General features: G+C 41.8%; 1 protein-coding gene across 7 annotated transcripts in view; it reads right to left on the bottom strand.

Moving 5' to 3' along the window:
• Window positions 1–8272: 8272 nt before the first annotated feature.
• The window catches only part of LOC107217618 (ecdysone receptor), a 78760-nt gene continuing 63648 nt past the window's right edge, over window positions 8273–23384 (bottom strand). For 5 of the 7 annotated variants that reach the window (XM_046741565.1, XM_046741567.1, XM_046741566.1 and 2 more), the window contains 4 exons: window positions 11645–12018; window positions 10073–10333; window positions 9292–9667; window positions 8273–9162 (listed from right to left, as the gene is read on the bottom strand). In XM_046741565.1, the coding sequence (XP_046597521.1) occupies window positions 8918–9162; window positions 9292–9667; window positions 10073–10333; window positions 11645–12018 (1256 nt within the window). In that variant the 3' untranslated portion in view covers window positions 8273–8917. Of the gene's footprint in view, window positions 9163–9291; window positions 9668–10072; window positions 10334–11644; window positions 12019–19361; window positions 19817–23384 lie in introns of those variants that run through there. The other 2 variants (XM_015655214.2, XM_015655213.2) reach the window with 2 other exon arrangements.

Below are 23384 nucleotides of genomic sequence, written 5' to 3'. Positions count from 1 at the left end.
TATAACGTATTGCCGAATGTATAATAAGAAAAAAAGCTGTTCAACGTGACAGATTTTTTTTTTTACTACGGCAAAGATTTACGAATATTTATGTACTTATATTGATATGATGTATGCTAATGCCACCAAATAATCATTTGATGATCTCAGCTATATAATTTTATACTTTGCTTGTGTTTCAGTCGAGTGATTGTAATCATTATACACGGATTGTCCACCGTTTCTTTCTTCACCTGTAATTACAAGTTATGTATTCGTATAATCGTATTCATTATTGCAATATTCCATACGGTTACCTTACTTGCTGCAGTTGGAACAGAACGAAGAACTAGGCGACACTTCGTGGATATGGATAATTGAATCGTAACTTTTTTACAATTGATTCGATTCCCGCATTGTATATTTATGTGTAAATATATGTAGCCGTACGTTCCGTACCCATAGTGCATAAAGTCTACCTTATAAAATTTAATTTCACGTACTAGGATACGTAATATGATAACGATGATATATTTCATTGGATATTTTTATGAAGCCTAACTTGTAAACTAATATACATAAATGTATATTCAAGAACTGCACTTACGGCTGTAAAAAAATTCGTAGCATTGAATTGTTCAAGCGCATGATATCTTTCACAATCAACTTGCCTACATCCGTAAAAATCCTGACAATATTTCAACAATTTGTTCCCTAAACATTGAACCATCTCACGAAACCTTGGCAATATCATTCCGTGTCTTTTACCAGGTTTTCGGATCCTGCGTAAAAAAGGAATATATAAAACAAAAAAAAATATTGATTAAAACGTTATATAATCACTGATTGCACAAAGCGGTGAATTTTATCTTCCTACAGCAGAGATACTTACCTGTCATATGTACATTGTGCTTGATTCGATCGAGGAGATTTTATTTTTTGGGGAACGTGGGAATTTAAAATATACGTATAAACCTGTGCGATGTGTAAAATATGTATGTACATACATATACGGCATACGCAGAGAGATATATGCATATGAAGAATGCCCGTTGGCAATGTGTATTTGTTGAAAGATTTAATCTAATATTGGAACATATCATCCATACATGGCATGGTTCATGCTGATCTTGCGTTTTGTGTAATATAAAAAAAAAAAAAGGAAAAAAAAAACATGGTGGAAATAAAAATAATATACAACAGACAATAGGATTCGTTTCACCTTATGTGTACGCATGTATACGCGTAGTGTACCTACATCTTCACCGCACGCTGCAACCTACATTAATATCCATATAAAAATGTGATTTAGTCAAAAATTTGTACATATTGCACGGTCCAATAAGAATTAATTAATTAATTAATTATTAACAATTAAGATTAATAATGTTATTAATAATAATTAATAATTATAATGATAATATAACATGAGGAGAGTAACTTGGTCAACTACGTCACTTAAATACATGAAATAAAAAATCATCAAAATAACGTATCATGCATAATAATAATAATAATAACAACAACAACAATAATGATAATGATAATGATAATAAAAAATAAAAATAATAATATTAATCGTAATAATACAGTCAGAGCAGCTTATTGTACTCCTTTTCGTTAAATGGGTCATATTGGTCAAAGCGATAGGGTCTTATCTACAGCCGTTGATGGAACGCGCAGCGGGCATGGCTAATGCTTAAGCCAACCTCTGTTTATAATATACAGAGACAGAAATTAGCTTTCGAATATTTATGTATGTAAGTCTCATTGTCAGCAAGTGTGTGCCCGAATTGTGTTGAAATAATTATATTTTCTGTGACGTTACACGGTGGAGCGAAATTGTGGGACATAACGTGGATGTTATTGTTATTAGGATTTGTTTCTTCTTCTTATTCTTCTTTTCATTCTAACCGAAACTTGCGCGAAGTCATCATCTCGAACGTACAATTTTTTTTTTTTTTTTTCGTCCAGCTGATCATTCAATTCACATAATCGTATTCGCCCTAATTTCAGTCAACGGAAACGAATGTCAATCGTCGAGATTAGATTAGACGGTTTATTTCACTTTGCGGACGTACGTAGACGGCAGGTTTTTTTTTCTTCTTCTTCTTCTTCTTCTTCTTCTTTCTTTCTTTCTTTCTTTCGTTCTTATTAGACCGGTTGGAAACGAAAAACGTGACGCGAGATTAAAGCCAGTAGTGGTGATATTGCGTTTGGATCTTCGGTGAATGATTAAATAATTATTATTTTAATAGCTTGTTAAAAATATGGGACATCAGTAAAGCCAATTTACAAAGCTTTCAATACCCTATATATTTCAATCCGCATTTCTCTATATATACAGTAGTATCATCAATATCTATTGCGCACTCTCCTACTCGCTTTCCCACACTCTCTCTCTTTCTCTCTCTCACTCTCACTCGCTCTCTCTCTCTCTCTCTTTCTCTCTCACGCTATTTCTTCTTCTTCTTCTTCTTTTTCTTCTTCTTTCTTCCTTCCTTCCTTCCTTCCTTCCTTCCTTCCTTTCTTTTTTTCTTTCTTTCTTTCTTTATTTCTTTCCTTCTTATATATCATCATCCGTGTTTCCTCTTTATACACGACGTTATATCGCAATCGTGGTACCTTATCACATATGCGTACAGAGATAAATTAAATCCTCTCGAAACAGCTTTCTCATGTCTCTCTCCTTCTCTATCTCTGTCAGTATAATAATATTATTCAATATTGTAGTGTGCTTTACCACTGCTCCTTTCGACTTCTTCTCAATCGTTCATAAAATTTCCTCTTCGCATCGTCTGCGTCTTTTCACCATGTTAATAGTTTTCATTTTATCGAAATAACGACAAGTTCGTTCTCATAAATTTTCACCGCCGACTGGCGTCGTTAAAAAAAAAAAAAAAATAAAAATAAAAAAAAAACGCAGAGACTGATAGATTATAAATGATTTACTAGAGCCGATAAGAGTAGTGGCGTTGTGTAGTGAATACAATACACAATAAATAGCAGTACAGTGCACCATGAGTGTGTCTTTACTACTCAGTCAGTCTATACGCCTCGCCAACAAAACTATCCTCACATCATATCAAATGACAAATACATCATGTAGCTTGACGCTGCTCGGTTTACTTAATAACTCGTTTTAAAATTATCCTACATTAATCGTTACATCGTTTTCTTATCGTGTTATGGTTTTTTCCGTTTTTTTTTCTTTTTTTTTTTCACTTTTAATCTTTTCTTTCTCCCTTGTCTCATTTTTTTTCTTCTTCTTCATACATATATATATATACACATATGTATATCATATTGATGTACACACGCTCCCCTCAGACACGCGAATTAATTAATTATAATAAAATTAATTGAATTACACGCAAGGGCTGGGAGAGTCGCACAGCGTCGCTCTTCTATTTAACCCTAAAGTGCCTAAGCAATATTATAAAATATTCCAATAGAAATAATGTTTTTTTTACCAATTATCCGGAGAAGACTCCCTTTAAAACGTACAACAATTCAGTCTAATATTCCAAAGCACCAATCGTGATCCCAGCCATTCAATTGTGGGCGGATGACAGTGGCGGGAAGATACCAATCAGAGAGCTCAAACTGCTCCGCACCTTGCGTGAGTTGTCTAACATTGTTTCAATGGTTGTTTTTTTTTTTCAACATTTTTGAATTTTTCTTGCCCTTTGTTGTTGTTGTTGTTGTTTTTTTTTTTTATTTTCCATTTATGCCTCATTTTCGTCTTACGTTTCTTGTTTTTTCTTTTTTTTTTGTTTTTCGTTTACACATCAATTTCGATTTCTTTTAAGGTAAGGTATATTTTCAAGTAATATAACATTATTTATTATTATTATTATTATTATTATTATAGACAAGATGCACTTCTCAAAAAAGAGCCCGCTGTGCCGTGCGTGTGTGTGTGTCTTGTGTGTATTTGTGTGAGGGTTTTGGTATCTTCTATTACGCGTTAAAACCAACTCGTTGACAGGTGTTGGCAGGCCAATTACAATGGGATATATATTACGACTGTCAGAAATTTCCACGTAACAATAATAATAACAGTAATAATAATATTAATGACGCGAAGAAAAAAAAAAAAAAAAATGTAGCAGCGCTTTGCTTTTTTTTTTTAAATGTTTTTTCCTGTTTTTAGGAAAAATTACGAACGAGCAAAAAGGTGATTACGATGACAACGTGTACGATGAAAATGACGACGATAAACTTTCCCGAACAAGTATTAAAGTTAAGACACAGACCTAGCGACGACTCTTTAAACACTGGCAGTGTCTCGACCTAAGATTTTCAGTCGCTTACAGCGACAGCAGTAAAGACCATATAACATCATAATAGACGACGAAAAACCGACGTGAACGCAAACGCCTTGGCAGTGATTTTAGAATTGCGATACATATAATATCATATGTAATATACATATCTTCTTTTTTTTTCTTTCTTTCGTTTTTTTTTGTTTTTTTTTTTTGTTTTTTGTTTTTCGTTTTTTAAATTTCTTTCTTGTACGAACTTACGAAACGAATTCGTATCGATTCGTTCGCCAATATGAATGGTGGCGAGAAAAGAAATTGTGCAAAAAAATTTTGTTTCTTCGTTTGTTGTATAAATCGATCGATTGATCGACAGATTTGTTTGTTACATGTACCAAAGGTCGCGGGATTAATGCGTTAAGCATTTGGAATAAAGTAATTACCCGATCGACCTGCCATCAACAATCTGATTCACTCAAACAAAATGATTACACAGTAATAATTAACGTTATTCAGCTTTTTGATACTGGTTCGCTCTGCCGTCAGTGGTATAAAAGTTCTAGGGAAAAAAAAAAAAAAAAAAAAAAAAAATTGGGAGCAAGGGGGAAAATTAGACGTCACTCGCGGATTATGAACTGCCTGTGTGTCTTTGCCCTGTGTCGTGTGTGTATGTGTGTGTGCATTCTCACGTCGCATATTTATTTTTTACATTATGAGTTTAATTATATTATTATGTTATTTTTTAATATATATATATATATATATATATATATATATATATATATATATATATATATATATATATATATATTTATATAATACATATATATATGTATACCTCGTAGTTATAGAACTTACATGTTTACGATTCTTTCTGAACCGAGGAGCTAGTTAGCTAGGCAATGTTTATTCATGGTGTAGTGTGCAGTATTGTTAGTACACGATCTAGAGCTAACAGTTGGATACATATCAGGGTGATGTAAAAGAAAAAAAAAGAAGAAAAGAAAAAGAATATAAATAACTATAATCTTCCTTGCTCAAAGTGAGATTACTTTTTCTCCCCCCTTAAACTCGTTAATCTAGTTACTATTCAACTATTTCGATTTCAACTACACAATTCTAATTCTTCCTTAATTGATTTCACGATTTCACATTGCAGTTGACAGGTAGGAGTGCAATTAATGTTTCTATATTACATGTGAGAGTCTAGATTTTCCAAAGATTAAGCAAAGTAAAAAAAAAAGAAAAAAAACAACCAAGTTAAAAGAGTTGGGATGCGAAGTTGCTGGGGGAACAAGTTATTTAATTGTTTTTTTTCTCAAGTTTTTTTCTTTTTCAATACCCTGAGAGGTACCCATGTGTATTATATGAGGAATTATGAGAGTGGGTTCGATTGATGCAGTTATATCGATTGGTGGTTGTATGAAGATGGTTATAATGGTGTTCTCGTGTTCACGCTTTGGTGTGGCAGTGTCTGCCCTGCGACATTACGTAGTTGGTTGATCTATTGGCCAGGCACCACCCTGATCAGTGGCTAAGACATTGTTTTGTATTTATCAGGGTTTGCGGCCAAGAGCGCAATCCCTTAAATGGGAGGGAGGTGGTATCGAACATGGTGTGAATGCTTAGCCGCAGATGAGGGGAGGATAAACCGTTAATTGTGTAAAACGACATGCCACACTTACATTACATATCTCTCTCTCTCTCTCTCTCTCTCTCTCTCTCTCTCTCTCTCTCTCTCTCTCTCTCTCTCTCTCTCTCTCTCTCTCTCCTTCTCTCTCTCTCTACAGATGCACACATAAACACACGTGTGTGTGTCTGTGTCTGCGCGTGCGCGTGTGTATATAAAAATATACATACATATACGCACATGCACGCGCACACACTCGCACAGAGACGTATGTATGTAGATATACGAAGTAACGTCACTTCGAAATTCATCAAGGGAGACGATTTCACATCCGCGTGTATATGTACACACACACACACACACACACACACACACACACACACACACGCGCGCGCGCACGCACGCACACACACACGCACGCACCATACATACATTTGTGTTTGTATTGTATGTATACGCTTTATGATTATCGTGACGTATTTACTCGCTGGTACTTACTATAGTATAATACAACTGCATACATTTGTGATATAGCATTAAAGTTATTACAGTGTTACAACATCGAGAGAATGTTTTTTAAACGGCTTTTCTTCTTTTTTCTTTTTTTTCAATCTTTTTTTTTTTCCTTTCATTTTTATCAACGGTTTTACGTTTCGTTCAACTTTCGTTCACTGCCGGGGTCTTTAGTATCTCTTGCCACGGATTTCCTCCTGTTATTGAGATAATTAAGTGCGACAATCAGATCGCTATCAGCTTCACGCTAAATCACGGTCAAATATTCATTTTCACGAACGCCCTTCGAATGGCGGAGTTGTTCCTATTTGCTTAATATTACCATCCCCTCGTTTTTATTGTTTATCCCCGTACATCAACTGTTACCTCTTTTTTCCCCCTGTTTTGCTCCATCACGTGGCATCCAGTAAGATAATACGATTTTTTTACTTCTGCATTATAGATATATATGTATATGTATATATAGGTGTACGTGTACGTATAGCTACTATGAATCCAGATCATCATCATAATCATCACCATCATCATCATTATCGTCATGATCTCTTATGTACAGCACATTTCCTCTATCTTTCATTTTCGCTCTCACTTTCGTTCTCTCTCTCTCTCTCTCTCTCTCTCTCTCTCTCTCTCTCTCTCTCTCTCTCTCTCTCTCTCTCTCTCTCTCTCTCTCTCTCTCTCTCTCTCTCTCTCTCTCTCTCTCTCTCTCTCTCTCTCTCTCCCTCTCTCTCCCTCCCTCTCTCTCTCTCTCTCTCTCTCTCTCTCTCTCTCTCTCTCTCTCTCTCTCTCTCTCTCTCTCTCACTCTCTCAATGTCAGTTTCCCTCTCTCTTTCACGCACAATCTCTCTTTCACTAATAATAACATTATCTTATGAATTTTTTCGGATTTATTATTTTAAGATTTTGTTGATTTTATTAAAAAATTAAAACGGACGGTTAAATTTCATGTTTTTCGTTTGTCGGTGAGCCGATGTCCGCTGCTGAAGGCACGGGCTTTGCACTTGACTCGGGTCACCTAGCCTAGCTGACTGACTAAAACTCACTACTTCTTAGCCTTGCCTTAATTACTTAATCACTTACTTATGCCTACTCACTTAATCAATTAATTAATTAATTATTCAGTTAACTCTTTATATTTACTTATATACACACACACACATCTTTATATATATACATACATATATATATATGTATATATATATATATATATATATATATATATATATATATATATATATATATATATATATATATATATATATATAACCGTATATACATATTATGTATACACTGGTTTACTTACTAGATTTCTACATATACTTCTCTCCTCTTCTTTTTTTCTCTCACCCTCTTTCGTCACCCATATCTTGTCCATTTGTTTTTGCCTTTTTCTCTCTTTTTTTTATATATAATAAAACAAAACATACATACTAGCAATATATTATTATGCTATGTGTGTGATATAGACTCTATCGTAATTATTATGTATATCATATTCACGCTTTGCAGTTTTTGGTATCGGCGCACTGCTCTACAGTGCAACCTCACAAAATTCCCTATCCTCTATAGTCTCATACCGTTTTGTTTCTATCCTAAACGCATTATACAGTTTTTTTTTTTCCACATGTTATAATCCATTTACATATTATTATCGAGAGTAGTCGGGGGATATTAAATATATATATATACACGTATATATGTATATATATATGTACGTAATAATATATGTATACATGTGTATGTGTATATCGTGTCGCGTATATGATATTATATAGGTATATACGTATATATATATAACTGTATATAATATATATATATATATACACATATATATATATATATATATATATATATATATATATAACTCTACGTAGCTCCTTAGAGTCTCGGTACTGTCTCTACGTATCACAGCCTGCGTGCCTCGCCACTGTCTCGTCTCCTTTCTAAACCGTTCTCGCTTCCTTTATCGCCGAATTGCACTAAAATACACTCGGTTTCTCGTAGAAGTTGATTTTTTTCAAATCATAGTCCTCCAAAATTATTATTGTTTGCAGGTATCAGGTATGCGAATTAATTCCACGAAACAACGGCACTCAGAGACAGCGGCATTGGGAACGAAAATCTTCTCTCGTCGCGGTATCAACCTATACACGGCGGTAGTGAAGGAATGCAATTTGAAAAAAATAAAAATAAATAAAAATAAAAAAGTGATCATCATCACACCACATTTCACTAGATTGCATACATGTACGAATAAACGAACCCTTTTTTTAGGAAAAGAAAAAAAAAAAAAAAAGAAATATTTCCGCAAAAGTAGTTACATATTACAGTGTAATATGACAATTTCAAAAAACGTGACCTTCGTATTTATTATTCGTTCCCAATAGCGGTGCACTATTATAAAAGTCACGGCGCCGTGGGACGCATACAGTAGTAGCCAACGTGACGGCTAATATTGAGAAGACAAATAAAAATTTAAAAAGAAAGACACTAAAAATCGGATGAAAAAAAAAAAAAACCACAAAACAAACTAAGGTATCACGTCCCAGATCTCGGTAAGAAAGGGAGGCAGCTTCTTGTTTTTCAATTTCAGGCTTGTGCACAACTCGCTGTTCTGGTTACCAAGCGTTCGCAGTTCCGTGAGAACGGATAGGAGCTTAGCAAATATCATCCCCGACTTTGGCCTCCGCCGATTGTCAACATAGGCCTTCAACGCCTCGAGGTAGATCTCCTGTATTTTCTCCACCTTCCATCCTTCGACCAAAGATGGCCTTTCTGTTGTAGTAAGAAAAAGAGAAGCAACGATATTAAAATGTATAATAACGATTTTATGAATAAATTTCGACAAAAATTCAACAAGTAACCTTTTTAAGGGGAAGGGGGGGGGGGGGGACCACCACCTACCGGCAAAAATAACGATGGCCGTAAGCAAGGCGTACTCGGCGTTGTCGACCTTCATCGCGAACATCTGCCGGCAAAATCTTAGGAGATCGTCAACTGTTTCGCCCATTCCGGCGAGGCTATAGCTGTCTTTGCCGTAGGGTTGGTTATTCGCGAATACGATACTGTCAGACACTGCGTCGTAGCTCCTCGCCATCCTCAGCATCATAACTTCGCTTGAGCAGGCCTTGAGGAGGGCTATTTGATCCTCGCGTAATAGTTTGTCAAACCCGGGTAACCTTTTCGCAAACTCGACAATCAGCTGCACCGTCAATATCGTTATCTCGGTGATATGCCTGAACCTCGTGTCACTCTGGTCTTCTCCTTCATTGGGTTCGTTCTGAAATTGGAAAAGTAAAAGGATAAGAAAAATTGCTTACATCAATATAGCAACGATACCCGGTTTCTTTTTGCAATACGTATTTACAATGCGCGTACAGGTCATTTTTTCGGGTATATATTTTTGAATACGAAAATATATTTACCACATGTTTAACAAAAAGAAAAACTTATTCTTCTGGTAAATAAAATGTAGCAGCTTAAAATAACGTACAATTTTAGGTTCGCAATATCAAGGAAAATATTGTTTTCCATGAAGATGTTAGTCGAGCGGATTCGAGCATAGGCGCAAGATCAGAAATCTCACTCTTTCTCTCTCTCTCTCTCTCACTCCTGATATGTAAAATCGGATACGGTGATGATAAATCTTCTTCTTTAATTGTTATATCAAGATTCTTCCGCTTACCGTGATTCGTATGACATCCTCTTTGTTAGGTTGTTCGTACTCGTTCTGAAAGTAAACGAGCCTGTGGATAAGTTCCTCCTGCTCCGGACTGACGGGTTTTATCCCGTTGTGGGAATGGACGTTCGAACTACTGCTGCTCCCGAGCATCGGAAGATTTTCGGTCTCTGCCGGTTCGAGCTTGACCCCCATCTGATCGGCGCCCATGCCGCTGAGGCTTCCGGGCGATCCGTTCATCGTTGTACTGTTTGGTTTGTCCTTTTCCTGTTTCGTACAGCGTCGTGGCGACGCAAATCGTGAGACTTACTTCACAATAAATGGTGTGAAATATATCGGACGAAAATGATTTAGGTACACGTGTACAACAAGGTGACCCAAGACTATCGCCCCATGGACTGCCAATGTATGTTTCGTGAAAATGTGCGACTGAAACATGTTTCATTTCTCGCAGAAAATTTGTAGTTCCGATCACTCGGAACGGAACAAAAATAGGGCTTGCAGATCGTTATTTATGACCGAATTGACCAATTTCAAACGACAAAGGATCCCGCAGAATCATTACGGAAATTGGCTCCCGAACGAATTGCATGGATTTTCAGTATGTCGTAGTACATATCCTCCCGATCCGAAAAGTTCTCATGGACACAAGTCTGAAAAATCAATATTTTCCGAGATACAGGCATCGGAAGAAAGGTGTCGAGATATTCATGAATAATAAAGCTTCAAGGGAGCTTAAATCAAACAAATCACTCAAAAAGCTGTACGGTTGATTCTCAAAGATGGACAGGAAGCTGTGATCGAGACCATCGATGCATTGTTTCCATTCATGAACTCGCTAGTTTACTGGAAAGAGGTACAACATCAGATTTCGCATGAAGAACGAGACCCTCCGATTCTTGCAATAATCGAATTGTCCTATTTTTCACGTGTGTGCCAAGTCTCTGGGCTTAAATAAGCTTTGTAATTCACGAAAATTGCGAAATCCATGGATATCAAAAAATTTTGATAACCTTCTTCCTAAGCCTGTATTTCGGAAACTACTGATTTTTCGGTCTTGTATCCATGAGAACTTTTCATCGGCAGGATATATACCATAACATACTGAAAATCCAGGCAATTCGATCGGGAACCAATACCCATAAGGATTCTGCAAGGTCCTTTTCTGTCAGAAGTGACAAACGTTTCACACCCGCAGATTTTCACGATGAAGACACTAGTAGGAAAAAATTTTTCGTCGGTTGAAGGTCATTTTACATCAGTTTGATTTTATTTACAAAATATTTAAATTCAACGTTTCGATCGGGCCCTGCCGATCATATTCAGGGAATACGTAACAACCTTTTCCGCTTTGATGTTGTTTAAACGGCATGATGGAATGAAGTGAACGTTGAATTTAAATATTTTGTAAATAAAATCAAACTGATGCAAAATGACCTTCAACCGACGAAAAATTTTTTCTGACTAAAATACGACAAGGTCACGAATAATACCTAAAGATGAAGGGACTGTCAGCCTAAGGGTCACCCTGTATATATGTATGTAATAGATATGTAATGTATATCGATGTTTCCTTACCCCTACCTTCTGGGCCTTCTTCTCCTTGCGCTTGACCGCGCATTGATACTCGGGTACGACGCATTCGGGCCGCATTCCAACGGTAAGACACTTCTTCAGCCTGCACTCCTGACACTTTCTACGCATGTACATATCGATCTCGCAGTTATTTCCATACTTGCACTGATAGACAGCGTTCTTCGTTATGCTTCGCCTGAAGAAACCCTTGCAACCCTCGCACGTGAGGGCGTTATAGTGGTAACCCGAGGCTCGGTCCCCACAAACCAGGCACAATTCTTCTTGCTGCCGCGGCGTCGGTCCCTTTTTCTTTTTAGCGTCACAGCTGTCCGCGCTGTACCCGTTCAAAGAACTTGGTGGTGATAAATCGTCCCTTCCTGAAACAGAGGAGAGAGAAAAACAAACGTCAGTAACGATCGGTCGTCGAGTTCCGAATGCACCGAAAGTGCGATGATTGCGACGAAAGCTTCAATTCTAAGCTTCATTCACGAGTTTCCTAATTCATTTCATCAATGTCCTATATCTGTAGCAGCTCGAGTTATGATACCGGTATAGTAAAATGTTGCAACGAGATTCGAATACAACGATAATCGATTCCATCAGTCCATTAAGACGAAGGAACAGTTAACCGAATTAATTGACTACTATTATACTTAATGCTCGGCAGCTTGGACTTGACAGTTGCGTAATGAATCCAAGTAAATGTGAGGCAATTTCGACACCCGTTAGTCTTGGATGTTGCAGGAGAATCGCTAATTACTTGATCAAGTGTAACACCTTCGTTGGGTCGTTTATAACAGTCACCGTGACCCGAATTAATATCGTGGTAACACAGCGCGGCTATGAAAATTTCATCTTCATCGATCGTCGGAGTTTAAAAAGGTCACCACCGTACCAAATGTTAAAGGAGAACCTGTAACGCTTGTAAGATGTGATACCTACGGTTGCAACGAATCGCAGATCATGTAAAAGTTTCACCATAAATATTATTTACACGAGTGTCCCACTTGTGGACAATAAACGTGCCGCCTAGCGCCTCTACGACGCGATGTTGGTGCAGTTTTGCACCGTAAGACAAAGTTGAGGCTTTGATCGTTCACGGGTTATACGAAATGGTTGAGAGGCGCTGTGCCGGTATAATATGGTCGCGCTATGCTGGAGTGTGTACGAGTTCCTGTTCACGGGGCAATACGCATACATAGTAATAAACTCACATGTAGATACTTTCACCAACCGTGACATCCACACGTTCCACCCGATGAGTTAGTTAGTTACATGCGATAAGAGAATAATAGATACACGAGAACGTTCCGCCACGTACTCTACGTACGTACGTACGGCCTAGAACTAGACCCAGAGCAATTACTATGGCCGGTGGATGTGCGTGAAACCTTCTGGAATTGCGATAACGAACAAACGACGGTACTGTTGGTCGAAATTGCGATATCAATGCGCATATTTATAACAAAGATATACAGGTACGAGTACTCTTATACGGTAAACCAAATCGGTTCGTCAGACCCATCGTGCGTCCGTGTCTCCTGCTTCGTAAACCGCGTTACTTTCACCATCAGGTAGTAGGTATACTTTCTTCATCTTATACACCGTTTCATCCTTTCGACTCTGTATTCGTGATTAACGTCGTGTTGCAATCTTTGGCTAACGGCACTTGTGATCAGTGAGGATTCGTTTCTTCCTCGAAGTCACGGAGGTGCTCAATCGGCGACTGTTCAGTTCAGAACGATCACGGATATATTTGGGTTTTCCAAAAGTCCGTCATTTTTCAATGGCTTTCAAACAACAACAACAACAACAACATTCTTTACGGTACGGGATTCTTTGAACTGTGATATATTTGAATGCCGGGACAGATCTCCGTGTGAAAATTTCCAGATTTTTCATGTTATCATTTCGGTCACCTTCATAGTACCAGAAATGAGAACCTCGGACGATATTGTTATTATTGTTAGTCGGTAGTCCTGCAGGTTAACGCGGATGATAGATGCTCAATACCGTTTCACCGAAGAGTCCCATTGGTCGTGTAAATATGCAAAACGCAAGAGATTTACGGGTACCTACGGCCTGTAGGATAAGTTCTTGGTGACCCGAGGATGGATTTCACATATATGCGGCACCGTGCATTAAAGAGAACGAGCAAGTGAATCATCGAGAGCGAGGTGTTGTGCGGCGTTCATAAATTTGCTTTAAAATCCACCGCCGTACATGCTTTTGTAAAATCTATACATCATGCGTCAGTCACAAACAGCTGCTTCTGACAGGTAATCGGCGTCTGTGACATTGAGTCAAAACTCGCTCGGTTGAGAGGATTTCTTAATCGTCGAGGGATCGTTGCAGACGACTGTTTGCCATTAAGTGCCCAAATATATTATATACGCGAAGGCTCTCGGTGTGCTTTGGGGAGACTGATCCCCGTGACATTTTGATCAAGTTGAATCTTCTTCCAAGGTTGATCGGACGGACCGAGCGAGCATCGCTCACTGCGTGAACATTTCGGACGGAGGTGATCGAGGCCGGGTATTTTGATTCGATAAAATAAGACATCGGAGATTCCAGAGTCGAACATGGACCAGGTGTACAATGGAATTACGTGCCTCAATCGAAGGCCATCCACGAGACTGTACTTATACCCGCAGAGTTATACCTCTACACCTATATCGCGATTGCGAGGAGAACAGGATCACTGCCGAGTTTCGCCCCGCAGGTTTCCGTGCTGGTTAGCAGCGCGTTGCGGAGCACTGAGCGGCCTTGACTCTGGTACCCACCTCCATCTTTCTTACTTGCGCAACCTAGCCTAACCACCCGGGACGAATGGCAGGCGAGCCAGAGCAGCCTTCGACTCTCCGCAGATGGGGATCGCCATTAACAGTAGCAGGGGAACGAGTGGCGTCGGCGATCGGCGAGCGAACAGCCGAGCAACAAGCTCGAGAAGCGAACGGAACGGCGATCGGGTTCGCGGTGAGCACTGAGCAGAGTACTTCTGCACGCTATATCCTCGAAGGAACCAACGAGTGTTATTATAGCATCGGAGCAACAACAGCAGCAGCGGCAGCTAGACCCATTTTGCAATCTCGCTCTATCGGTCGGCCATCTTGATCTTGTTTTGCGTCGCCGTCCTTCTTTCACTAGGCTGAAGTTAGTAACGTTAATGTTTGTGCCTTTAGAACACCTTAAGAAGCTGAATTTACAAAATCTCAGTTTGTCAATGCTGTATTAACGGTTTACGAAATTACAAGTAATCATAATGTTACAAAGTAGCAACTGTTTCCCAAGATGCATCATTACATCAACGTTAGACATCAGTCTGATCATTCCTGATCAAAAAACAACCCGATTCTGGGCACAGCTCGTATTATGATTTTGAAAACCCAGCACTCGCGCAGTGTGTTTGCAAATGATGTAATCGTTTCTAATTTTACTTGACATTTTGATCATCGCTATTATACCCTCCTAATGTTTATTCTATACAGAGCCGACTAGTCAGTCTGCAGCTATGTATTCAATGCGATAATACACATATACAATCAAGATTACATCGTCGCGGTTTAGTCAGTATGCATAGTTGTAGAATTTAAAGAAAGAGAGAGATAGATAGATGGATAAAGAACCAGAGTTTAATAAAAGGACTGCGGTATCGAATTGCTGTACAGAGTTTAATCAGTCTTATAGCCCATGCAATGCGACCTCGGATGAAAAGTATGTTTCTCTTTTAGAAAGTCAACGTGCAGAAGAAGCTGCTGTACAAATATATACCCGTGTAGGTAACCCTGCATACATATATTCACATACGACTAGATCCGTATATTCATCTCATCTCAGGTCGTATACAGATCTTCGGGAAAGTTATATACTTAGATCAGGTGACACGCTTTTAGCTGAGAGTCTTATGATTTATGTCCACATGCTATTTGACTTTGAATCAACGTCGTCACCGAAACTCCGCAAAAATTATAACATCCGGATCAAATCGTCGTATTAGTTAATTCAGCACCGGAAGTGACAGTTGCAATTTTAATTTACCGATTGTTTCCTCAAACTAGACAGTCAATTTTACTAGATACGTACAAATATATATACACTCAATACCACTGTAAGCGCGCAAGTCCCGATTTACGAAAAAGACAGTGGAGCGAGAATTCGTTGCGGTCAACTCGGGAAATTTCGTGGTTTCTAACCACGTTTACGGACTGATTATCGCTCCGGAGATTTATACCCGTATATTAACACGTAGCCCATTAGATGAAGAGAATCAAGGTTCGGAATGCACGCCGTGGTATAACGCAGAAATGCAATGGTCCGACTTCCTCCTCGTAAAGCGGTTTGTTTGCAGAGCAGGAGATTCCGACGTTGGATGAAGCGAGCACGCGAGTCTTATGGTATGCGCGTCGGAGTCACCAACACAAATCTCGGACTTGCCCTCACAACCTGCAGTCACGCACGCACGCACGCATCGCATTATAGTTGATATAGCGTAGTGCCAGCGTATACAAGGAAAATTGCGGTCCTCGCGTTGCATCGTAACAGCACAAGTTTGCGCAACAGAAATGCAAAGCTGCGTTATCCGGGTACAGATCATCGTCCATGAGTCATTACGCAAGTGTCATCGTTATATCAATACTACTACCTTCGCTAACGCCGTAACTAGTTGGTTTCTCTGCACTGTACGTGTTACGGATGATTGTGCAATTCGGTGTAATCAATCGAAGATGATTTTAATCTCGCGAGTATAATGTAGGTATCCTGAAACGAGGAACGGTTCTCCATCCGTCGCCATTTTGTTCGACAGCGTGACGAAGCCGATGACGACGACGACAAGATAGGGCATAATATTATACTTGTAATTGTCTAAACCTGACAGGCAAACTTCCGAAGCGCAACAACTATATAAAGCAGCACCGACTTGTCTCGAGACGCTTCGGTGTGTTTACAACCGAGGCAGCTAGCGTAACGTTCAACCAGTCGTCGTTGTCGTTGTTGTTCTTCCAAGTTGCGCAAGACAATTTGTCCCTCCACCGTCGGTTCTCCACCACTCGCCAGCCCTGGCCTTGTCAGCGCGATTCTCGGCTCTCCTCTCGCCTCCACCTCCACCTCCACCTTCGCTTCTTCCTCTCTCTCTCGATCTCGTATCGTCCGTATCCTCCTGGGAGTAAACTTAGCCTCCATTCTTCGATCAACGTGGATTGCTGCAGCTCCACGGCATCCATCGCGAATGAAGGACTCGGTTCCTCCGGCTTGCAGAAAAGAGCAGAGCGCGTCCTTTCTCCTCGGTTCGCGGTTCTGCCTGCACACCTACACACCTCTCCAAGAAAGAGGCAAAAGCACCAGTGGCGGAGGAACGCTCTGTTTCTTCACCGAGTTCAAGGATAAACAGACAGCCTCGCGAGAGGCTATTAGCCTTGCATCTCGTTCCGCCGGTCACCCGTAGCCAGCTGCACCGTCAGCCATCCGCAAAAAGTAACAACGCGGATTGCCAACAAGCAATCGGAGCAGCCTAGTTCTCTCCACTAAAAGGTGCCCGTAGGAAATCTTGCAACGTAAACACACCGTTCGCGACAAACTCGACGTGGTTTCCTCAGCATTTCTAAACTTTTCGACGTCACGGACCGTGTGAATTAACGAGCGACGACGTCGCAGTTCGTAGTCTCTTTGGGTCATGGCCACAATGTGTCGTTTATGGAAAGCCGATGAAGTTCTCAACAGAGAAACGGCACGGAGATTGCTGCGGTTTCGTTATTGCCACCTCGAACGCACACGCACAAGTTCTTACAATACAACGAACGGATACGTGTAGCCGACTGACAACCTTACCGAGTTATCACAAAATTGTTTATCAACGGCAGTTGCGCGTGTGAGACTGACTTCCAGTTAAAACCGGGACACGATCCTTGCCTCTTTGGGGCCATTTCCTTAGCTGGCGTGTACCGCCTTGTATACGTTCGGTGTACGTTCTAAATTGGGTCGAACTTTTAGAGTGTCGCAAAATGTTTGGACAAATAATACAAGTCAAATTGGAAACGGAAGAGGTATAAAGTAACAGCGATTGCGCGATGACCGTACCCTCATCTTTCGTACGCCACGCGATACGAGTATATCTAGTCCAGTTTCAATTGATGCCAAATTATCACGAAACAGATACCATTCGTCGCCATTTTATCATACCCTCTCTCGTCTTAAACGTCGCACAAGCCCGCCAGCAAGAGTGACCTACTGACCTAACCGATGCGCTGACTACACACGCGAACGAGATTAAACACGTATAAAACGCGTTGCGCAGAATCTCGGCGATTCGAGATCAGTATTTAATCTAGGTTCCCAGAGGGCGGTGCAAAGTCGTTCGCGTGTTTCGGGTTGTTTCGCTGATTTTATTGTAACTATTATTCACAAGGTTTATTGTGCTTATTTACAAGGTTTACGAGGTGGGGGAAAACGAGACCACCGAGTTCGATCGATCGATCGATACGTGAGAAAATCTCCATGTGGGTACGCACGGTATGAAGTGTCGGTAATTATTTGCCTACGTCGATTGCGCAATTGCGACATTGGCTCAGGAAGGGTATTACAAGGAACTGGAATGACGAACCGCGCATGAGAAACACAAGCTGGCGCACGTGCATGACCCTTTTCAGCCGTTTAGTTGAACGGCTCACCGTGGTGCAACGGTACTTTGAAGGCAAGAAGAAGGTGAGGGAGCTTCGAGTAACACGGTTCGGCTCTGAGTCTGCGATAAATGAATTTTGAAATTTTCTAGAGGATCGACACACGCGACTCATCGATACAAGAGAGCTCCCATTCGTGCGTAACTCCATTATTCATTCGTTATACTGTCACTTATGAAGCGTATCAATATGCTTTGGGTAGACCACGAGAGAAAAAAAAAGAAGAAAAAAACCGCGCTGTCTTGAGATTCGCTGTTATATTGATGCTTTTACGAGGATAGTGCTAATAGTGTGTACAGTATCGAGTTAAAAAATATGCTAATATTACGAGCACCGTTTCCCGGACGTTCTGTATCTGTACTAGAAGCTTGGTGTACTATACATCGAAGACAATGGCATCCGCCACCGTCGGCAAAATCCGTGAAATTAATGGCGAACGTTGACTAAAACGTGACACTCGGACATGGTAAAAAGTGAACTGACGACAACAAGAGCGCGGCGGTTTCGTTTATTGTTGTCGTGTGCCTGACGATGATCATCGTGTAATCCTGATCACCAAGGGTTCGTGAGTAAAGGATGATGTACCACGCTTCGTCATTGATAAGTCGACGAAGTATGATTGTCGCGAAAGAAACAAATATACACGGAATGAGAATATAAAGATCAGAGCGAATCCGAAAACCACTGCAACAGTGATACACGGATCAGTAAATCGTCGAACAACTCGATCGTCCGTGACGCGCGAAACTTCACCGACCGACCGAAGGCGTTACGACTGTTTTGCGCAATAGCGTAACCTACTTTTTATCACGTTCCAAGAACTACGGCAGCACAGACTGCGGTAGGAGCCAGCGAATCACCACCGAGTCGCGGTCCCAGTTACCAAAAATGTTTCCAATCGTTTCGAGTATAAGGTCGATTGTACGAAACAGAGGAAAGAAAACGAGACGGCCGATGACAATTGGAATCTACGACATTCGTATAGTTATATGAACTGTGAAACGAACGCGCATCGCGACTGTGGATGCCGGTAACTCGCGTTATACCTTCGATGACGGGATCGCAGGAAAATATGGGGTCCTGGGTACTCAACAGGGTCGTTTCCGCCGTGACGTTGCGACGCGAATGATGCAGCGAAGAGCCACGCTGCTGCATATCCAAGTCCCAGAGTTGTAGGTCCTCGGCGTTTACGGCGCACTCTGGAGCCGCAGGGTGAAAATTAGGCGGCGGAGAAAGAACGCCACTGCTGGACACTTCGGGGCTTGACTCCTGAAACCCACCACCGCCCCACCGCCTTTTCACCCCGGCAACAGGGACGCGGGGGACGGCCAGCATCTCGGCGATTTCCTCGACCTTATGGGCCGCGGAATCAGAGTTCGGTTCACCGAGGGTGGAATCCTTGGCGACGAGCTCCGCACTCGACCCTCCGGAGGGCCAAGTGACCAGCATGTGTTCCCGGGCTCGTCTAGTGTTCGAAATTCCAAAACTGATCCTTCTCCTTTTCCTCCTCCTCCTCCTCCTCCTCCTCCCCAGGCACCACTAACTACCGCCACTACCACCACAGTGAGCACAATAACAAGGAGAAACTGCACAAACACCGAAGCACGCTGAACCACTTACTACACACTGTACTTCGTGAATCCTGGTGAAGTGAACAAGACCAGTTTTCGATCCCGAGGAACACATCGGAAGTCAACTCGCTTCTTTATCCTCTACAGTAAAGTTACGCATGATGACCGGGAAGGTGATACTAGTACTCGAAGTTAGAGATCCTCAGGTGCGACCGGTCTCGAAACTGATGTAGCTGGAGCGAGCGCTCGGTGCACGACACCAGCACGCCGGCTGCCTGTCATTGACTGAAGGTCCGCGCGGCGGTCGGTCGGTTGGTCGGTCGGTCGGTCGGCACGAGGACCCGGCGAGGAACGCGAGAACCACCAGCAGCCTCCCGGCACCAACGGCGATACTTTCACTGCGGGCGCGCGCACCCCAGTTTATGGATACCGGATGGTTCTTCTTCCTTACACTCTTGGTCCTCGTCGTCCCGATGTCCTCTCCTCAATCTTCGACGACCCAAAGTCCCGACGTACACTTTCCCCCGTCGCGTTAGGAACACGTCAGACTCGAAATCGTACGCCAGTCGTGCCGCTCCGTGAGGTCCTCGGCGACCTACTGCGGAAGGATCTAACCCGGGAATCCGTCTACCCCGGGAGAGAAGAAGGCCAGTACCGCTGAATGGGTGCGCCGGTGCGCCTGACGAGGATGCAGGTCAGAGGGGAGCGGTGGGGGAAGCGCCCTCGCGGTCGTGACGTCACCCACCTGTTACACCCCGCCGGGTCATGGCCGTCGGCACCCGAAACGGGGCCAAGCGAATTAGTCCGCACACGACGACGCGGGCGTCCTAGGAGTCGTTGGTGTGGCTTAGGTGGGACACACACGAACCCGATAACCGCAGGTACCGAATTGCCATCCGGCCACCGCTGCTTTCCTCCGGACAATGTACAGGTACGGAAGCACCTGACAACCCAGCTTGAACCCGAGGAGGACAGTCGGCAGGTGTCTGACCCCAGTCCGGATTTTGCTCTCCCTATTTCTCTCTCTGTACGGTTTAAAAAGCCGTCTCAAGGTCACGCGCATTCTTGTCATTGCATCATTCCACCGCCCTGGGCACATCGTGTGTAAGTTTCACGGAGTCACCGAATGCAAGTGTAGCACTGCTTCCGGTTGTATCACTCAATGTGACCCCTTATTCATTTCAAGAATTTTTTTTTGCTACACCTTCAAGGGACGATGATCATAGTACTTGCATTCTCTCCTGGACTACCACCCTTCAACGTCAAAGTTATAACCAGTGTGCGGTTCGTAGCACAAATATACCGTTAAGTATCATGTCTGTGTGAAAAAGGTCCTTGTGGTCTCTAATGAATAATTGAAAAGGTTTGTAGGTTTCATTTGTCTCAAACACTTTCTCTACAACTGCTGTGAGGTACTTTTACCGCCATCTATTACACCACGGTAGAACTAATACCTACTACGGTCAGGCAGTTGACTTTTTTCTTCGCATAACTTAAGGACATTCAACGTTATTTGTGCTCATAGAATTTGGACGAATTAATAAAATACGAGTACTTACTAGTTATTCGCAAACACGTACGCGAACTTTCGAGTTTTTTCTTCGGCTGATCTTACAATTAGTCAATTACTTTATTAGACCGTTTTGAATATTTTTATCGCACACTGTCGAGACTGTTTTTTATATTGAAATAGTATGAAATAGTATGAAAAAGTTTGGTTAAAGTAGTTTGGTTTTATGTGCACCGCGCGTCACAGTCGTAGCCCAGAATGATGTAACAGCGAAATTGAAAATTGCACTACTCGTCCTGACATAGTACGCATTCCATTTCTATTGATGCGAATAGTGATCCTGCGAGTTGAGCACCAGCATCTTTCATCCGACCATTAAGAACCCTCAATACAACATTTCTCGGCAGTTCCCTCGACCAGGTGACCTAGGAGCGGGTGAGCGGCTTCTCACCACGCTCGAGTATTTCCCGAGCCAATTACCACGGCTGAGAAAAGTCATGGAAGCCGGAGACGCTCGCAGGAAATGACTGTTATTTTTTTTTTTTTTTAAGAATCGCGCGAATTGAAAGGTCGTGTGTAGAAGAGTGGAGGCTGCCTGGGCCCATCACCGTATACCGAAGTAGGCATTGGTGAATTTAATAACCACGTGTTCAAGACTGTGACGAAAGTCAGAAGAACTGCTGCTGTTTCCTCACACATGCCTCCGGAGGGGCCTAACGCGAGTCTACGATCTCAAAAAGGCGCAGGCCGAGTCATCCATTCCTGAAGCGGACCGGAAATGAGGATTACTGGGATTACGGGGCCTCGTGAAGCTCCAGTGAACACAGCGAGGCTTTTGCCACACGCACCAAGGCCCAAGCTGTGCTCAACACCGAGACGGTCTTTCCCAGCTCCCCTCTATCCTATATTCTCTATTACGGGATAATGAGGGGACTCAGGGTTCATGATTCGCGTATAATTTGTTCGCCATGATTCCGGCGTCGTATACATCTGCGCCATTCTCTTAATAAAGAATATGCAAAACCGCCGTGGTTGGGGGCGCTCTGATATCGTACTACCAACGTGGAAAACGCCATCGAGTACTACGCATTACCATGACAATGGTCTGTGATTAAATCGCAATCACTGTGAATATGAACAATCGACACCGCGGACTACGCATTAATAGAAGTTGTAATTCCCACATTGTTAACACCTCAGGTGCAGACTGGCACCGTATGTATATCCAGATGAACCTGTCAATTCCAATGCCAAGGTCCGTGCGCAGAGGACACAATACTTTTCTGGTTAAATTACGCCTCCATTCAACATCATATATTCAGCATCATATATTCAACGTCTCCTGCCAATCAGCTGGACGCCTATGTCGAAATTCCTTTGAGGGGTTGATTTCCGTTCGCTTGCTGTTGCGTGCTACGAACCCCCGAGCAACGGCTTTGGGTCTTGACCTGCATAGCGAAAGAGCTCAGCTGGGTGAGAAAGGTCACCAATGGAAACTCCCATAACCGGGCGGCTCAACTGAAAGCGTAAAATGTTATTATACCATTCCTACGCAGAAATGGAATTCTCGTGCCCCCGATGCAGGTCAACTCGGCACAGCAAGGCACGCGATCACAACAGGGACAAGTTACGATCGACAACGAGCCAGCGGTAACCTAATCTTCCCAAGAATTCCAGGATACCCGTACATACATACATACATACATACATACATACATACATACATACATACCTACCTGCCTTTTTACCTACCAGTTCTCGACAGAATGTGTTGAGGAAGTATCCCGAGGGGGAGAGTCAGGTATAAAATCGAGGGTTTCTCCCGGCAAGCAAACGTCGGATGGATCCAACCGACGCCACGTGGAATCGGAGAAGGAAAAAGTGCGTGAAACATCCTGTGACTAGGGCCAGCAGGATTCATATGATGATGAAAGCTAGACCCACAGTCGTAAGTCTGACTGAATAAGTAGAATCAGGTCGTAAAGTAT

Source organism: Neodiprion lecontei, chromosome 5 (assembly GCF_021901455.1).
Source record: "Neodiprion lecontei isolate iyNeoLeco1 chromosome 5, iyNeoLeco1.1, whole genome shotgun sequence".
Taxonomy (NCBI): Eukaryota; Metazoa; Arthropoda; class Insecta; order Hymenoptera; family Diprionidae; genus Neodiprion; species Neodiprion lecontei.
Note: the sequence above shows the minus strand (reverse complement) of the source record. Positions and strands in the feature narration are given on the sequence as shown.